At 58.8% G+C, this 12710-nt stretch overlaps 6 protein-coding genes across 6 annotated transcripts; 1 reads left to right on the forward strand and 5 right to left on the reverse strand.

Moving 5' to 3' along the window:
• Positions 1-313: 313 nt before the first annotated feature.
• On the reverse strand, positions 314-1380 carry GGTG_04816 (hypothetical protein; the record flags this gene model as incomplete). The annotated part of the gene is made up of 3 exons (XM_009222613.1): positions 1197-1380; positions 799-1110; positions 314-713 (listed from the first exon to the last, which is right to left on the reverse strand). The coding sequence occupies exons 1-3, from the start codon at positions 1262-1264 to the stop codon at positions 314-316; spliced, it is 780 nt and encodes a 259-aa protein (XP_009220877.1). The 5' UTR covers positions 1265-1380.
• Positions 1381-2390: 1010 nt separating this feature from the next.
• GGTG_04817 (hypothetical protein) lies at positions 2391-4916 on the forward strand (the record flags this gene model as incomplete). The annotated part of the gene is made up of 3 exons (XM_009222614.1): positions 2391-2478; positions 2543-3146; positions 3271-4916. The coding sequence occupies 3 exons, from the start codon at positions 2391-2393 to the stop codon at positions 4820-4822; spliced, it is 2244 nt and encodes a 747-aa protein (XP_009220878.1). The 3' UTR covers positions 4823-4916.
• Positions 4917-4977: 61 nt separating this feature from the next.
• GGTG_04818 (hypothetical protein) lies at positions 4978-6792 on the reverse strand (the record flags this gene model as incomplete). The annotated part of the gene is made up of 3 exons (XM_009222615.1): positions 4978-6499; positions 6556-6704; positions 6774-6792. The coding sequence occupies 3 exons, from the start codon at positions 6790-6792 to the stop codon at positions 5054-5056; spliced, it is 1614 nt and encodes a 537-aa protein (XP_009220879.1). The 3' UTR covers positions 4978-5053.
• A 523-nt stretch (positions 6793-7315) lies between these two features.
• Positions 7316-7988, reverse strand: GGTG_04819 (hypothetical protein; the record flags this gene model as incomplete). Its single annotated transcript, XM_009222616.1, has 1 exon — positions 7316-7988. The coding sequence occupies exon 1, from the start codon at positions 7928-7930 to the stop codon at positions 7316-7318; it is 615 nt and encodes a 204-aa protein (XP_009220880.1). The 5' UTR covers positions 7931-7988.
• Positions 7989-8151: 163 nt separating this feature from the next.
• On the reverse strand, positions 8152-10317 carry GGTG_04820 (hypothetical protein). The gene is made up of 6 exons (XM_009222617.1): positions 9919-10317; positions 9799-9867; positions 9703-9716; positions 9489-9607; positions 8307-9334; positions 8152-8221 (listed from the first exon to the last, which is right to left on the reverse strand). The coding sequence occupies exons 1-5, from the start codon at positions 10031-10033 to the stop codon at positions 8395-8397; spliced, it is 1257 nt and encodes a 418-aa protein (XP_009220881.1). The 5' UTR covers positions 10034-10317; the 3' UTR covers positions 8152-8221; positions 8307-8394.
• Positions 10318-11351: 1034 nt separating this feature from the next.
• GGTG_04821 (hypothetical protein) lies at positions 11352-12379 on the reverse strand. Its single transcript, XM_009222618.1, has 2 exons — positions 11886-12379; positions 11352-11819 (listed from the first exon to the last, which is right to left on the reverse strand). Exons 1-2 carry the CDS (start codon positions 12277-12279, stop codon positions 11776-11778), a joined length of 438 nt encoding a protein of 145 aa, XP_009220882.1. The 5' UTR covers positions 12280-12379; the 3' UTR covers positions 11352-11775.
• Positions 12380-12710: the final 331 nt, after the last annotated feature.

The raw sequence follows: 12710 nt of genomic DNA on the forward strand, positions 1-12710 counted from the left end.
TAGACTATCTGCTCATGCTGTTGCTGTTGGCTTTGAGGTTTTACTGCTGCTGTTGCTGAGCGTGTGTCGTTTTTCTGTTGTGGAGGCTCTATATATGTTGGGTCGAGGAAGGGCAGGTATCGACAGAAACGGCAGGAGCCACCGGAACGGGGAGAGCAGCCCTCAACGCAGAGACAGAGAGACGTGCCCGGCGGGAAATAACGCTACCGGGTGCACATGGTTCCAACTCTGCAACTCGGCTAGAAAAATCTTGTATTCAATTATGAAGATAAGGCGCCGTTCTTGGACGGGTACTTTATATAGATGCACGCTCTCAGGATATACAGACGTTTTCCCATCGATGAGCTCTACGCCTGCCTCGCCTGATCCACGGATACGGCAGCCCGGTATGGGTGCCGTCTTGCAGCATTACTGCCCCCTGGTGTCGATGCTGGCGGTCCAGGAACTCGCCAGTCGCCAGCGGCACGTCCGAGTAGTACGTAGTTGCCCAGTCTGGGGTTTCCTCGGCCAGCACTGGCTTCTCGATGGAGAGGCCGATGACGTGGTGGAAGCAGGCACCCTCCCACTCAATCGGTGCGGCGCCTTTGCGAGGCACCAATAGCCTCGCCATGCTATTCACGGAACCGGTGGACGTGGTGGATGGAGGATTGAGGCTGTCCTGGACCGTCCAGAAGACCCAACCTGCATGGTAGAAGCGGATGAAGGCCTGGGCTCTGCATTTTTGCCATGGCCACAAGGTTCTGTCAGCGCCCAAGCCAGATAGAGCCAAGTTGGCGGCGTCGGTACTTGAGCACCTACACCCAATCCCGACACCCGTCCCAGTCATCGTCGCCGTTGACATTGAGGAAATTGAAAGCGGTCAAGTCGCTGTGGAGGTTCAACATGGCATTCTGGCCGAGGTGAGAGGCATGCCTGTAGGTGCCCTTGAGCATCGATATGACGTCGAAGAGCTGCAAATCGTCCTGGACGAGGGGGAACGTAAAGGCGGCATTCGTCCGCGGGAGTAGGCTGAAGGCTGTGTGAAGGGTGACTCTACAGGTTCCCTGGCCCCTCCGTGTCGTCTGCTCGTCGTCGGGAGGATCCATCCGCAGCCTGGCCGCAGCAAAGCGGCTACGACGTGGACTCAGCTCAAGTAGGAACGCAACCCGCTGCTTGGGCCCTCCCGTTTCGAGGAACTCCACGGCGAGGCGACTGACCTTTTGATCAAGGGCGAACCGGAAATACACGGACAAAAAGTCGGCATCATGGACGTCCCGTACGTCATATCTGTACTGCACCGCGTCTTCCGGGCCCGTGTGCAGCCTCGCCCGCCTTGCTTCGATATCTGCTATTCCTGGAGACGACATGTCGACGGACGGTGGAAGTTGTGACTTGCTGTGGTGTCCCCTGTAGATAACAATCAGAGGGTTGCAGCAGGTATGGTTTTTATAATGCTGCGAGCCTCATTGTATCGCGAACTGACGCGCTAATATCAAACACGAACATGATTCACTGGCAGGTAGGCTGACAAGAAGATGGGTCACGAATGGCGCGGAACTCGGCCAGTCATTACTCTATCTACGGGAGGGCAATGGAAACACATTCATGTAGAGGTTTCCCCCATGCGTCTGGACGATGATTCACCTTCTCGGGACTCAATGGTGTATTATCATCAGCCGAAGACGATGCGAGTACGCGCAGAGGTTTGTAGTGAGTGATACATGGCAAACCCATCATGTGATAGAGGGGGACAAAGACCGCCACGTGAGGCGTTACAATGAATGCCGGGCGGTTTGTTTGTGCTCGGCTGCCAAGCTGTCTTTGTGGTGTTCCGAGGTTGAAGGCCGGGTAATGGTGGGCGGCTAGGCAACAGGGTCAAAAAGACATTCACGCTCGATGCTGCACAGAAGACGCCGGCGTGCCAAGAAGGCGCTACCTACCCCTCATCCTGCATCTAAAGACTGGGGTAATTGACTTTATTGACGGTTATTGGGCAATGGCAACCAGCGTCATCTGCCTCTGCTAGTAGCCGAGCGTTACATGGATGCTACCACGCAAATACCCGCTCCCAAAAAGTTGGTTGTGGCTGCTGCAGGGCGAGTCAACAAGATGCATTGCCCGCCGATCCATGAGGGGGAGGGGGGATCGCCAAAGATTCTCCCGAGACGGCCTTCTCGGCCCCTGTTTGAACCGACGGTAGACGTCGGCGCGTCTGCAAGGCGCCATCACTGCATGATAAAAGCCGACGGCTGCGCGTCGACGACAGCACAAAACGGGAGGCCTGGCGCAGGCTTCTTCAAGGTTGCACCTTTTTCTTCTTGCCCTCTTCTTGCCCTCCAGGTTGGCGGATCCAAACCCAGCCACTAGTTCTTCTTCCATTTTCCCCTGCCCCGCGCCGTTCCAGAGGGAACATGACAGGTCAAAGCAGGTTGGGACGCTTCTTTTGGGCACTCCTAGTTGCTCATGAGGTTGTCGCCCAGAATGGCACCTCGGCTAAGGGTAAGCAAAGCCTAGACATTTCCCCCTCCATAGTTGGCTGACCTGACCCTTTCCTCCCATCTAGGCATCGTGGTCGACGGCACCTCCTTTGCTCTCAATGGCCATCACTCCTCGTACCGCTTCCATGTGGAAGAAGACACGGGCGACCTGATCACCGACCACTTTGGCGCCTTTGCTCTCGAGTCCATCCCCGTCATTCCCGTCTCGCCAAACGGCTGGGTTGGCCACATTGGCCGCGTCAGGCGCGAGTACCCCGAGTTCGGCCGTGGCGACTACCGCGTGCCCGCCGTTTCCATACGCCAGTCCGAGGGCTACCCGACCAGCGACCTGCGCTACCAGTCCCACAGGGTCGTACCGGGCAAGCCTGGCCTCCCCGGCCTCCCCGCAACTTTCGGCACCGACGACGACGTCTCCACCCTAGTCGTGTCTCTCTTTGACAACTACAGCTCCATCGCCGTGGACCTCTCATACTCGGTTTTCCCCAAGTATGATGCCGTCGTACGCAGCGTCAACATCACCAACCAAGGTCATGGAAACATCACAATCGACAAGGCGGCAAGCATCAGCGTCGACTTTCCACTTGGAGACATGGAAATGATTGAGCTGAGGGGCGACTGGGCGCGAGAGGGGATGAGAGTGCGACGCAAGGTGGACTACGGCACACAAGGGTAAGTTCCACCACTGCCTCGGAGAGAGAGAGAGAGAGAGAGAGAGAGAGAGAGAGAGAGCGGAAGAAGATGATGGCGCGAGGAACAAGCTGCCCTGCTGACCGAAAGAGGCAAACTCCACTAGCTTCGGGAGCACAACGGGATACTCGTCACATCTGCACAACCCGTTTGTGGCCCTTGTCTCACCCGAGACCACCGAGACACAAGGAGAGGCATGGGGTTTCTCGCTCGTCTACACTGGCTCCTTCGCCGTCGAGGTCGAGAAGGGGTCTCAGGGGCTCACGCGGGCGGTGATGGGGCTTAACCCTCAACAGCTCTCGTGGCCCTTGGGGCCGGGCGAGACGCTCACCACGCCCGAGGTTGTCGCCGTGTACTCGGCCGAGGGCGTGGGCGGCATGTCACGCAAACTGCACCGCCTGCAGCGCAATCACCTCATGCGAGGCCGCTACGTCAAGGAAACGCGCCCGGCACTGCTCAACAGCTGGGAAGGTCTCTACTTTGACTTCAACGCGAGCACAATCTACGATCTGGCGCAGTCGTCGGCCCGGCTGGGCGTCAAGCTCTTTGTGCTCGACGACGGCTGGTTCGGAGTCGACTACCCCCGCGTCAACGACCGTGCCGGCCTGGGCGACTGGCAGGCGAACCCGGCGCGCTTTCCCGACGGCGGCCTGCCCGCGCTCGTGAACAAGGTGACGGACCTCGACGTGACCAACTCGTCCGAGAAGCTCCGCTTCGGCCTCTGGTTCGAGCCCGAGATGGTCAACCCCAACTCGACGACGTACAGGAACCACCCCGACTGGGTCCTCCACGCCGGCAACTACCCTCGAACCCTGCGGCGAGACCAGCTCGTGCTCAACGTGGCCCTGCCCGAGGTGCAAGACTTTATCATCAAATCCATGTCGGACGTGCTCTCGTCGGCGCCCATCTCGTACGTCAAGTGGGACAACAACCGCGGCTTCATCGAGACGCCGTCCCCGGGCATCGGGCACTCGTATATGCTGGGCCTATACCGCGTCTTTGAGACGCTCACGACGCGATTCCCCGACGTGCTGTTCGAGGGCTGCGCGTCGGGCGGCGGGCGCGTCGACCCGGGGGTGCTGCACTATTTCCCGCAGGTGTGGACGTCGGACAACACGGACGGGCTCGACCGCGTCTTTATCCAGTTCGGCACCTCGCTGGCCTACCCGCCCGCCGCCATGGGCGCCCACATCTCGGCCGTCCCCAACCACCAGAACGGCCGGACCGTGCCCTTCACCTTCCGGGCCCACGTCGCCATGATGGGGGGCTCGTTCGGGCTCGAGCTCAAGCCGTCCGACATACCCGCCGCCGACCGCGCCCTGCTGCCGGGCCTCATGGCCCTGGCCGAGCAGGTCAACCCGGTCGTCATACGCGGCGACCTGTGGCGGCTGGCCCTACCCGAGGAGTCAAACTGGCCGGCTGCTCTGATGGTCGCGGAGGACGGGTCCCGGGCGGTGCTGTTCTACTTCCAGCTGCGCGCGACCGTCAACCAAGTCAAGCCGCGCCTGAGGTTAAGGGGGCTAGACGCGACGGCATCGTATCGCCTAGATGGGAACAGCACAAACACGTACGCGGGGTCGACGCTGATGAGCACTGGGCTAGAGTACAGCTTCAGTGGGGATTATGGCAGTCACGTTGTCCAGCTGGACAGGGTTTGATGCAACGCGTGCATCGGGTCATGGGGAATGCATCGGGTCATGGGAGAAGAGGAATGGGGGATGGTGTGAGGTGGGGCCGAAGTGGGGCCAAAGGCACGTAAATGCACGGCCCCACCCGGTAGACCTGGAAGGGACATTTAGAATTAATGCCTGAACGGCTCACCTCCAAGTTTGGTCATTATACGCAGAGGGAAAACGAACCACGATGTCAACGGCCTGTCCTCGGCTTATTCAAGACTGGGAATCGGTGTTTTGGGCGGTAGAGCGCAGGGACTTGAACCGCAGGGACCTACGTAAGGTAGGCGTGGTGGGGGCATCTGGGGCGATGGTCTCTGGCGAAGCCTCCTCCTCTTCTGGCGAAGCCTCCTCCTCCTCTGGCAAAGCCTCCTCCTCCTCTGGCGAGTCCTCCTCGTCCTCTGGCGAGTCCTCGTCCGCTTCTGCCATGGTTTCTGGCAAATCCCCCACCGCTTTTGCGCGGTTAGGTCGGCGCCTTGTACCACTGCTGGCCGCGGAACGATCGGGTAATGACTGATGCGGCTTCGCCTGCTGCTCGCCGCTTTCCGGAAGGCTGTCCAGCGAGGCCTGGATTTGCTTTAGCCGGTCGCCGTTGCCCCAGTCAATGATGTTCCGGACTACCTTGAGGAACTCGCGAAAATGCTCTGGTTCCTGGATCAAGAAACTCTTGACGTGCGCCGTGTAGTAGTCCACCTCGTCGTGCTTCCACGAGACGTTGAGGCGCGCCTCCGAGCCGTTCATGCAGATGCTGAATGCGGTGGTGTTGAGCGGCTGGGCCTCACCATTGCCGCAGTTCTTTGACTTGCGACGCAGGATTTCCGCCATCTCGACGCAGGACGCTGTTGCGCCGAGACACTGGTTGTCGGCGACCCAGAAGTTGCCCGCTCCACCCTTGAACTCGACCACCAAGAACGGGAACGCCAAACCCTTGCTATTGGCGACCACCTGGGCCTCCAAGGAGTTCAGCTGGGCTTGTTGCCTAGGGAATGCCGCTCGGAGATTGTACCCGTAGAGCACGTCAGGCACTGGAATGCTGACTCTGAATTCCGAGTCCGAACCCGGAACAACGCGTCTGGCCATGGGCAGTCTGCAGTCGCACCTGAGTGTGTCGGACGACTCGGTGGTAGGGAAAAAGTGCTTCATCGCATATTGTTGCACTTCCGCTTCCGTTGGGCCCCATAAAAGGTCCTCCAGATGTCCATCTTGCAAGATCTCATCATCTAAAGGGCCCTCAGAGTCTCGGCGCTGATTAACCCTGTCAACCAGGCCGGTGACGAATTCTGGCCTCGGGCCGCGACGGGGGCGCACGAACACGTGGTTCGTGGCCAAGTTGACGTCTCGATACAATGGGTCTTTGACAAGAGATGATGACGATGATTTGGTAGTTTTACCAGAAGGGCCCGTAGTCCCAACCGACGCCAGGTTTGCCAGGTCACCAGCATCCGGTGCGTTGCCCATCTCGGACAGAGCGGCTGAATGGGAATGATGGCTATCCGACTGGGGGCGTGCCTCGGGAATCGTCTCCAGCCACTCGGAAACGCGTGCTGGCAGGTCGTGACGGGGTTCGGGGAAGTCCCGGGGGAACGAGACGGGTCTACCGGGAAATCTGGGTTCCGGGTGCTCTAAACTCGTCTGTATCTGCTCCGGGTGCTCTAAACTCGTCTGTATCTGCTCCGTTAGCAAAGTTTCCACGCACCGAGGAAGGTGGCCAGCCATACTTGGTGTGTCTCCGTCACTCGCCTTCGCTTCAGAGGCTGCCGGTCAGTTCCGGTTGTCGTGCGGAGGAGCCGTCTCTTCCGGGCTTGCAAAGGCGTCAAGTCGCGGCCAAGGTTCTCGTTCGCGTGCTGGCTCTGCAGAGGCGTTGGGTCTGATGAGTGGCAGATTAGCAGTGTGCTCTCTCTCGTACATCGACGCAGACAGGTGCGATGCTACCTACTCAAGTAGGAGTCCGACATTGTGCAGACAAAGGCAACGGCAATGTAGTAGCTCGAAAGCACTGGCTATTGTGGGAAAGTAAACGGATCTTCTAGCAAAGGGGCGGTTGGTGCCGACGTGGCTAGAACACGGGCATGAAAGAGGATCGACTGAAGGGTAAATGAAAGTGTGTAGCGCTGTTGGGAAAACGAAGGCTCTGGCTTCAATAGGACGGCAGCCGGATCTTCTGATAAAGGGGCTGTGTCCACGGGCTTGAAAGGATTTGCAAACAAACGGAAAGTGAATGCCGCCGCCGGCGGAAATTTCTAGATGATGGGAGAGCCGTTTTGGGAAGAGAAATAAGGACGGGGACAAAAACGGGAATGAGAACAAGGAAAACCAAGCATTCAATACAAAGAAAACGAACTACCCAATTAACCATCGTTCCATACCATGCTTACCGTTATGCAAAGCAATGTGAAATAGCCTGCTCCCACGGAGAACCAGTTTTTTTTGGCCAAAAAATCAATAGGGGAAGCCACTAGGCAACAGTTGGCAGGAACATCAGCGCCGGCTGCCGCCTGCAGCGCCGGATCCCGTATAGCTGCTCTTGTCCTGGATCTGCCGAAGCGACTCCACGGCCCGCGACGGGCCCGAGCCCGAGCTGTCGCTGGACCTCGGGAGGTCCGGGGGCGGGAAGCTGATGTACGACGACGAGCGGCCCGTCTCGGCCGCCTTGCCCTTGCTATCGGGCACGCCGCCGCTCACGGTCGCGCTCCACTCCCAGCCGCCGCCGACGCCACCCGAGGGCGGGCCGCTTGGCAGGTTCGGCTGCAGGGTGCGGCTGGAGGAGCCGCCGCCGCCCGAGGGCCCGGCGCTTCCCCCCTTGGCGCTTCCCCCCTTGGCGCTGCCGCCGCCGCCGCTGCCGCCACGCGTGTTCACCTCAAAGGTGGCCCCCTTGCTGCCGCTCCCGGCCGGGGCGGAGCCGGAGCCGGAGCCAGCGCCCTTCTGGCCTGCGCTCCCGGTGTGGGGGTAGCCGATGCTCCGCTTGCCCCCGGTGCGGGCGGGATCGACCTTGGCGGGCCGCGGGCCCAGAGGCTCGCTGGCACTGCTGGATGCAGAGCTGCCGGGCTGGCCGCAGCAGGAGTTCCAGGTCTTCCAGGGCGAGGGGGCAGGCATCGTGGACTGTTCCTGTCTTCTTTTTTCGCTGGTGGTCTTGTGAGATTTTCTTTTGCCTGCACGGCTGTCAAATGCGGTCGTGGATATCAAGAGATTGAAGAGTTCCAAATCTGGATTTCGTGTGTTGCCCGTTGGGGGATTCGACTGATCTGTGTCTTGAAAAAGTAGCAAAACGAAAAGGAGTGCACCTCGAGGCATTTGCCTGCAGCATTTTATACTGCCTGGGAATGGAGTTATTAGGTAGCCCGCAAGGCTCTGTATCCTGCTAATGCTCTGATCAGAGGGGAGTGACTATTTATCCATTGGGGAGCGAATAGGTCAGAGGTAGTCGAGGTGGTAATTTGTAGACACGGGAGGGGGGGCAGACTCATCGCACCTCAATAAAGCACATTGTGCCAAAGTAGGGTATACAAGCCCATCTGCCGTGAACAAGGAGCCCCCCTCTGTGGCCAGCAACGTCCGAATCACTGGCACGATGCCCACCACTCGCTTAGAAAGACGCACTTGTACGGCGCCTGGCACACGGTCGGCCCCGTGTAATCCCTCCCACCACACTGCCCCCACTGCGGCACCCCCGGCGGTCCTCCAGTCTGCGTCGGCGTGACGGTGCTGCTGGAAGTGGTCCTGGTCGTGGTTGACGTGACCAGCGTCGTCGGGGTCGCCGTAGTCGTCGTCGCCGTCACGGGGGGCTGCTGCCCACCGCCCCCACCACCGAGGGCGACCGCGACGCCGTCCAGCCACCCGGGGTTGGCCCAGGCCTGCGACGCGTCCCAGACCATGACACCAGCGAGGCTGGCGAAACGGCGGGCGTAGGTTATGATTGCGGCCAGGGCCGGGACGTCGACGTACCCGCTGCCCGCGGCGCCCGCACGCCCGGGCACGCCGACCAGGATCTTGGTCCTGCCGCCGGTGTGGGACGTGGACCAGGCGTCCCACTGGGCCAGGTTGAAGATGGGCTGGTCGTCGACGCCCGGGCGGAAGTTGTGGACGCCGCACCAGTTGTTGTAAAATTGTACCATGACGAAATCAAACAAGACGTCTGACGACAGCACCACGTCCAGGGCCGCATCGGGCAGGAAGCACTGCGGGGCGGCCGTCAGGTAGAAGCGGCGCGCCGGCTGGCTCGCCGTGCCGCCCGTCGTCAGCGCGCGCAGGCGGCTGGCGAACGGGAGGAGGTTGGACAGGGGGGACTCGAAGTCGAGGTCGAAACCGTCGACGACGGCGGCGCCAAAGGGCCGCAGCGCCGTGGAGTCGCCGGCCTGAGTGGGCCCAAAGGTCGCCCAGACCTTGTCGGCGGCCGCCACGGCCTCGGCCTCGGAGCGGAAGCCGCCCTCGGTGTAGGTCGCGCCGCCGATGGAGAGGAGGATTGTCTTGCCCAGGGCCTGGCAGGCCTGGATGTCTTGCCTGGAAGACAAGCGGGGGGTTTTAGCATCAGGGCCATGTCAGGGGGCGTCTGCCACGGATGGGAGGGAGGGGGGAGGAAGGGGGGGAGGAGGGGAGGGAGGGGGAGGGAGGGGAGGGGGGATTGGAGCACAAAGAGCCAACGGAGCCGGCTTACTGAATCTCTGGACATTCAAGCAGGGTCGTGCCGGGGAACGGCGTGCATCTATCGCCGGCATTCGCAAAGTTGACGGTCGTGGGGTTGTATATGATGTTGAGAAAAGCGAGTGGGATCACCTGGTTCCGATTTCTTTGTCGTCAGCTCTTGCTTCTGGAGGGGTGTGTCTCGTGAAAGAGCGCTTCTGGGGACGGTGCACTCGACCGAGACTTACGTTGACGTTGCTCTCTGGGGGTGCAGGCTCACGGTCAGTATCTGGTTAGAATTCCCCACTGGCCCTGGTCGACCTGGTACGGCGTCATCTCTTTACCTGAGCAGTAGGTAGACAGCCGCTGCTGCGCTCCGTCCTGGCCCGTCGGGCGGTTGATGGAGTTCTGGCCTGCTACATGTCAGTTCTGTGCTTGGAGCTGGCAGCAAAGGCGTGACCTACCCCAATAGACGGCAAGATTGTTCTGGGCACTTGGGCTAAAGCCGCAGATGACCGTCGCGGCCTGGAAGACCCAGGCCGCGAGGAGAGGCATGAGGAAAGATGGGCGAGGAAGCATGGCTCGTAGCTAGACCAGGTCGGCCGAGGGGTGGTTTGTGGTGCCTGCCGTGGAAAGTGGGCGCAAGACGAGTGGAGCCTACAAAATCTCTGTTCTCTGTTGGACTTCTTGTGGAAGGCTCGACTCTGTTCCCTGTTGGACTTCTTATGGAAGGCTCGACTTTAGCTCTCCGAGTCCCTCCATCTCAATTCCTCAGAAAGACTGGCGTACAGCCCATGTTTATTTATCGAGTGGCAGAATGCTCCCGGCGTCCCACCCCCTGACCCATCACTCCCTGCATCCCAGACCATCGTCGACTCTCTGTCCTAGACAGCGCTAGACCTTGCTGCTGCAGTCCACGTCAGAAGATCACTTGCTCGTTTCCCCGAAGCCATGAGGCGGAAATGATCTCGCCCATCCCCGCCCATCCCCGCCGCGATGATACAGAATGGGTAGCATCGAACTGATATCACCAGCAGCATCATGTCTTGGGCAATGGTCGAGACTTGTTCGAATCACAATCCGTTTTTCATCGTCCGTACAAAGGGCAAGGGGAACGGCCCTTTTACCCCCTGCCCACCCACACACAAGAAAGGCCAACTCACGTGTGCCGGCGTACATGTCACTCGCCTGCAACAGCTCAGGAACGGCACGTTACCCGAAAAAAAAAGGGGGAGCATCACAAAGCTGGCCAGATATCCGTCCTGCGTGACACATACAAACTAGGGCCGTAAGTGGCCAGGAAACAAATGAGCGCATCAAGGAGGGGGTCTGGATCTGGCAGCTCCGCCTGTGGGATGGCGTAGCATTGTTCTTACAACAAGGGCAAGCCCGGCTTCTTTGTAGCCATCTCTGGGTTGAGTGGGAGGGCTGGTTTTGGATCCCTATTGGCTCGATACTTCACATGAGCTCGACGACCCGGACATGGTGCTGCTCCACTGCGACCCCACAAAATCAAAAAGGTGGTGGTGTAATTTCACCTTCAAGTGGCATGTCCATACAAGTCGACTATCTTTCAACCAGAACCCTGAGAACATACTGCCATGTGCACTCTTTGCTGTGCTGGCATCCGTCCCGAGACTTTTATCGTTGGCCGTGCAACGTTGCACCGCTCCGGCGAGGTCAGGGAGTGCAACGATACGTGAGACAATGGCGGAGCTGTAGTGGCTCGGCTGCCCGGACAAAGAAGTTCGCCAAAACAAGCCGCACGCAAGTCAGGCTGTAATGGTTCGGTTGCCCGAATAAAGGACTTCGTGCTCCTTTGCCAGGGTTTAGCGTTTAATGTTCCATCCAGCAAAATATACAAGCAACAGCCCATAGCTCACGAAAAAGGCACAATAAAAACGAAATTCGTATTCCCTTGCCAGGTTTTAGCGTTTAATGTTCCGTCCAGCAAAATATACAAGCAACAGCCCATAGCTTACGAAAAAGGCACAATGAGGGATGAATCAATAGCATTATGGTTAACGTGCGTAAATACAAGGCACACTCGTATTTGCACACTTGCTGACGTTCCCATTTTGCTGCTGTCTGTAATCATCCATATCACACCATTTGCCAGCTCCTGCCGCCCTCCCCGTCATTACTCCCATTGCTTTTTTTGAGGAGAACTCGTTGGGTCCTTGGCCTACTTTCTAGGCTTGGGTACATGGTGTCCTGTCTGACACCCCGGGGTATCCGCGCCTATTTGCTGACAGCAGTCCCAGATGAAGCCTCCGGGATGTTCTTCCCGCGCCCAGTCAGAATCAACCCAACGGCAACCCTCATCCTCCCCAGAAGTCGCCTTCATAGTCAACTTTGCTATCCCCTGTAGAACGAGTTAGATCAGATCTGGTCGGGTGATTGCAAGGTAGAGGGAGTCCTTTGAGCCTACCATAATGCCACACACAGCTTGTAGGACCATTGTCCTCAACATCGTACTCCTCCTTGCATTGCTCGCACGTTTCGTAGCGCGGCTGCACATGCTTCTGCTTCTTTCTCGGCGGTGCGGCTTCCTCCGCAGACGCCTCGTCCTCGTCGTCGTTTGTCAAGTCTATCGTACCCAGGGCCTTTGGGACCGGCGTCTTCTTGCTGAAGTACTTGCTGACTGTCTCCGATTCCTCTGGGACTGTCTCCGATTCATTTGGGAGTAGCTTCTTGCCGAGGTACTTGCTGATTGTCTCCGATTTGGCGCATAGTTTGCGTACAACATAGCGCAGCTGGTCGGCACTAAGCGCGTCGATGGCTTCGTTGAGGGGTGCGAGCTGAGCCGCTCGTGAGGAATCCATGGTTCGAGAAGGAATGGCCGTTTGTGGAGATGGTGGGAGATGGTAGGAGGTGGCAGGAGATGGTAGGAGAGTAGCTGTTTGTGGAGATGGTAGGAGATGGTAGGAGAGCAGCTGTTTGTGGAGACGGCAGGAGATGGCAGGAGAGCAGCTGTTTGTGTCGAAAGGATCTCGCCGGCACGTGTCGCGCAGCCCTAACCCCACGACACATCGGGACTGGATTGGCAGGAGCTTGGGCTGGTTGGTCCTTTCTTCGGGGTATACCAGTGCTTCCTGGCCAGGAGTTTGTGCTCCTTTGCCAGGCTTTCGCCTTTAATGTTCCAACCAGTAAGGTATGCAAGCAATAACACATAGCTTACGAAAAAGGCACAATAAGAAACGAATAAGATTTTAAGTTATAAAGGTCCTTTCGAATCCCTCCTTTCCCGTACTCC

The sequence above is a fragment of the Gaeumannomyces tritici genome, assembly GCF_000145635.1.
Source record: "Gaeumannomyces tritici R3-111a-1 unplaced genomic scaffold supercont2.2, whole genome shotgun sequence".
Lineage (NCBI taxonomy): Eukaryota > Fungi > Ascomycota > Sordariomycetes > Magnaporthales > Magnaporthaceae > Gaeumannomyces > Gaeumannomyces tritici.

Coding starts and splice junctions, on each gene's coding strand:
- GGTG_04821 (XM_009222618.1), bottom strand. CDS start 12,279: ATGGATTCCTCACGAGCGGCTCAGCTCGCACCCCTCAACGAAGCCATC. Junction 11,820..11,885: donor AAGCTGTGTGTGGCATTATG/GTAGGCTCAAAG, acceptor CTCGTTCTACAG/GGGATAGCAAAGTTGACTAT.
- GGTG_04820 (XM_009222617.1), bottom strand. CDS start 10,033: ATGCTTCCTCGCCCATCTTTCCTCATGCCTCTCCTCGCGGCCTGGGTC. Junction 9,868..9,918: donor CAATCTTGCCGTCTATTGGG/GTAGGTCACGCC, acceptor GACATGTAGCAG/GCCAGAACTCCATCAACCGC. Junction 9,335..9,488: donor CTTGAATGTCCAGAGATTCA/GTAAGCCGGCTC, acceptor CTTGTCTTCCAG/GCAAGACATCCAGGCCTGCC.